This window comes from Eurypyga helias, unplaced genomic scaffold (genome assembly GCF_000690775.1).
Source record: "Eurypyga helias isolate BGI_N326 unplaced genomic scaffold, ASM69077v1 scaffold13787, whole genome shotgun sequence".
In the NCBI taxonomy this organism is placed as follows: Eukaryota; Metazoa; Chordata; class Aves; order Eurypygiformes; family Eurypygidae; genus Eurypyga; species Eurypyga helias.
The window spans coordinates 1243-5481 of NW_010259924.1; the positions used below are offsets into that span (position 1 = coordinate 1243).

At 50.4% G+C, this 4239-nt stretch overlaps 1 protein-coding gene across 1 annotated transcript in view; it reads left to right on the forward strand.

The window, feature by feature from the left end:
* Positions 1-638: 638 nt before the first annotated feature.
* LOC104512018 (snRNA-activating protein complex subunit 3-like) overlaps positions 639-4239 on the forward strand; it is a gene marked incomplete at its 5' end in the record, with an annotated part of 4243 nt that continues 642 nt past the window's right edge. The window contains 3 exons of the mRNA XM_010154835.1: positions 639-750; positions 1689-1853; positions 2918-3025. Coding sequence (XP_010153137.1) covers positions 639-750; positions 1689-1853; positions 2918-3025 — 385 coding nt within the window. The remainder of the gene's footprint in view (positions 751-1688; positions 1854-2917; positions 3026-4239) is intronic.

Sequence of the window (4239 nt, forward strand, 5' to 3'; positions counted from 1 at the left end):
TTTGTCTTCCAAAGCAACCTTTGTGTGTGCTGAGGCCCTGTTTCCCAGGAATTAGTTGGGCATTGCCTCCTGATGTGAAGTAGAGCATAAATCTCCTTTTTTGCTTTGTTTCTGTGCATGGCCTCCGTTTTTCTCATTAAACTGCCTTTATCTCAGCCCACGAGCTTGCCCATCTTTCTTTCCCCTGGTATGTTGAGGAGGGGGAGTGGGAGAGAAACTGTGTGGGAGGTCTGGCAGCCAGCCGACGTCAACCCACTACATCTTGCTAATTTTTTTTTAAATGTTACTAGTCTCTTTTTCAGTCGGTGCTGTGGGGTTACTTAATTTGGGCAGTTTGTGCAGTGGTGACTGTGTTCTCGTTCTGCGGTTCTGTAGAAATCCGTAACTGCTGTGACAGGGGCAGCAGTAAGAGCAGAGCAGTAAAGTAACCTGTAGTGGCTTAATAATAATATTGTCAGAGCAACTCCGTGGCCAGCGGTCACTGAGACTTGATGTCACACCAGCATCTAAAACCAGCACATAGCTTTTCTTAGAAACGTGTAGAATGAGGTCTCTTAGTATACTCTGGGTACATAAAGTGCTTGGCTTTTAACAGGTTCTTGTCTAAGGTGGTTAATCCCTCCGAAACGCTAATGCAGACTTACCCCTCTCTCTCTTTCTCTCTCAGGATGTGTACAAAGCTGCTTTCTTTTATTTTGAAGGCATCTTTTATAATGATAAAAGATACCCGGAATGCAGAGATCTGAGCAGGTACAGTATTTGTAACACTGACTGAGGAAAACGTTGACAGGAAACTTACTTTGCTGTGATTGTGATTTGTGGTGTTTTTGAGGCCGGAACGCCTAGTGTGTATGAAGCTAAAATGGACTTTACTGGGTTTTTTTTTAATGTTGAATTAATTTTTACATAGAAGTTTAACTTTTCTCGCCTGCTTACGCCTTCCACTCACTTCCCTTCTGAAAAGGGGATGAATGGATTTTTCTCCCCGCAAATCCTGTTTTGCTCTGTTGGGATGGGACTGCTGTGCCAGGCAGTGCCCTCCCGAGCCGTGATGAGCACCAAAAGACTTGCCCGTGTGGTAGAGGATGGGCCAGAAGGACAACAGGCTCAGCGGTCTTGGAAGTCAGTGGTTGTCCTCCGCCCTGAAAATGTGCTGGATGCCTTCATGGAGAAGTTGGCGAGGGGACTGCGTGACTGCTGGGAGAAGAGAGCTGGGATGAGGTTGCCAAGGGTCCCAGTTCTCTCTTCTGCGGAACTGCAGCTCACACTGGTTGAGCACAACTCATACCCGTTTAAACTATTAAAAGCTTTTTAATACTTCAGAGCAAAGTTACTGGCCAAGGGAGCAGAAATGACTGGCTGGTAACTTGGAGTTATTGGAGGGCTCGAGAAGTGTTGTGCTGCCAACAGCCTGACTTCAGCGGGTGCCGTCAGGAGCGTGCACTCTGACCAGAACTCCTCGGGAAACCGCCTGGTGGCATTTAAAGGCGGGTGTTCCACAAGAACGGTGCACAGTTCTGCGGAGTGGTGGTACTGCTGTGAAGTGACCTTAAATTACTACACAGCGTTGTGAGCTGTTCTGATTTCCGTCTTTTTAAGTAAAGAGTTTAGTGTGTCCCCCAAGGCCTTCCTTTTCTGCCCATTCACAGGTTCTAGCATTGCCGTGCTGATGGCCTTTCTGTTTTCAGAACAATTATTGAGTGGTCAGAATCTCACGACAGAGGCTATGGAAATCTTCAGTCTGTTAAGATGGAGGACTACACGTTTAACGATTTGTCCCTCAAGATTGGCTTTCCGTACCTTTTCTGCCACCAAGGGGACTGCGAGCATATCCTCATCGTCACAGACATAAGGTAAACCACTGCTCTCCGGGAGTCCCTAGGCAGCTGAAAGCAAGCCTGCTGTGGACAAACTCCAGGCATAAAATGCTGAATATCTGTTAGACTAACTTTTAAGATGATTCTGCCGCTTGATGGAAGGTTTTGTTCCACACAGAGGTGACTACCTCTGCAGGGAAGAGAGCATCTCCCTTGCTTTACTGCTTGTTAATGTGTCTGCAGACAAGGACTGCTTTCTAACTAGCCTGGCGCCACGGAGGTGAGCCCCCACCCCGAAAAGCTCTTTCTGCGCGGAGCCAGCCGGTGGCAGATTTGCACACCGACCCTGGCACAACCGTTAATGGCTTTGGCTGGAGTCAGCTGGACTTGTCAGCTCAGACTTGGAGCCAAGGGTCAGGGGCTGGAAAGCGAGGAGTGGAAACAGAGGGCTGCAGGGAACAGAGGAGTGGAAGGAGAGGGCTGTGGCGAATAGGTGAGGGAGAGAAGGACGAGGTGAGTGTGGCTGTGAAGCAACATCAGCAGCAGAACTGCCGAGCAGACTCCGCTCCATGTAGTGCAGTGGATGGGTGGAGAGAGCGCACCACTTTCTGCAGCGGGTGACGTGGCCTTTCCGGTTCCCAGAAGCCTGGTGTACCTAAGCACCGTTAATAAACGGTGTCATAGAATGGTTTGGGTTGGAAGGGACCTTAAAGATCCAAGTGTCTCCCAAGAGGACTGCAGCCCAAAGAAGGGTGTCAGGATTACGCGCCTCTAAATACTCACCTGATGATGTTTTCACCTGTTAGTCTGCATGGGAGGTAAAAGCTTTGAAAAGACCCTGTAATGTCAATGACAGGAATACTTCTGGATTACTTCACAAACGGCATTTGCTCCTGCCCAGAAAGTCCACGGATGGTGCAACTAGCCGCCCGTGTCCAGGTCCTCACCTGTGTTAAGCAGTGTGAAGCAGAGGTCAGGTCGTAGTTTACACAGGAATTTAAGTCTCGTGCCTCATCTTCGATGTCCATGCTTCCGCTCAGGTAAACTCCAACGTGGCTGAGTCCTTTTTGTATTTATGGATGTGTTTGATTTCCTTCAAGGCTCATTCACCATGATGACTGCCTGAACAGGAGCCTCTACCCCCTGCGAATCAAGAAGCACTGGTTATGTACCAGAAAGTGTTCTGTGTGTAAAATGTACACAGCCAGGTACGCTACCATCTCCGTCCTTTTCAGCTGTCTTTTTAAATGTCTGTCTGGGTGCTGCTAATAACTTAGAAATAGCAATAATAATCAAAGCTCTGTATGTATTTGGTAAGATGTGAACAGTCCTCGTGCAGGTATCCTGAGATCCTGCTCTTCAGGCAGTGTTCCTCTCCCTGTCCAGGAAGGGGCCTCCTGCAGCTAGCATTCCTGTGCAGATGATGATTTGGGATGATCAGAAGAACTGAAATGGGGAAGACGTTAATTATTTGGCTCAAGTTCTTTTGCACACCTAGAGCTCAGCTCTCGATCAGTTACTTTTGGGGCAGAATGCCGCATTTCTCCCCTGTGGCAAGATCAGTGATTCAGATTCGTTTGCCAAAAGTCGCACAGGGCTTTAGTTAAATCTGGCATCCAAGCGGAGGGCAGTACGGATCGGTCCAACTTTACTGCAGTAAAATCTGGAGATTGTTAAAAGGCACGTAGCTTTTCCCACAGGCAAACTCCCACCTGAAAGCTGTGCCGTGCAGCTGTGCCTGGGGGAACTTCTTGTGCTGCACGGATTTCCGGCAGTTAAGAGAGGAGGTGAACCTGGGGCTCTTCTACACCCTTCGGTGGTCCCGGGCGTGAGAGCCTCTCGGCAGACGGGGTAGCTCATTCTCTCCGGGAGTTCTGCAGGCTCCGTGCCTTTGCCGGCCCGGACGGTGCGCTCACAGAAACACCCACTGCCCGTTTCCCCCCGGGGCAGCTTATGCGCTCAGCCCCGGTTTGGCACAGCAGCTGTGTCCTCGTTATCTCGCCAGTTTGGCCTTAGACTTCCCAGGAATCAGGCAAAGAGCCAATTCCCCTCGTGATGGGAGCCCGTGGCGGTGCTCCTGGCAGGGCCCCGAGGATGCCCTGGCAGTGGCTGTAATCTGCGAGGCGTGGGGCCAGAAGGGGGGGTGGAGCCAAAGGGTCAGTGTGGGGGAAAGATGGGGTGGGGAGGGCATTACCAGAGGTGATGTAAATGCATTAAATTAAAACCAGGATTAAGCACTAAGCTGAAGTGGGGAGATGCTAAACCGTGGGTAGCAGAGCTGCTTTGGCTGGCTGTCCTGCGTGTCCTAATCTGTGCTGGGAGCGTCTTTAATCACTGGAGGCCTTGAGCTCCCCTGGCCTCTGGGTGCTGCCACAAACTGATTGCTGGGCGACACGGCAGGCCCTCCTCGGACCGGCAGGGG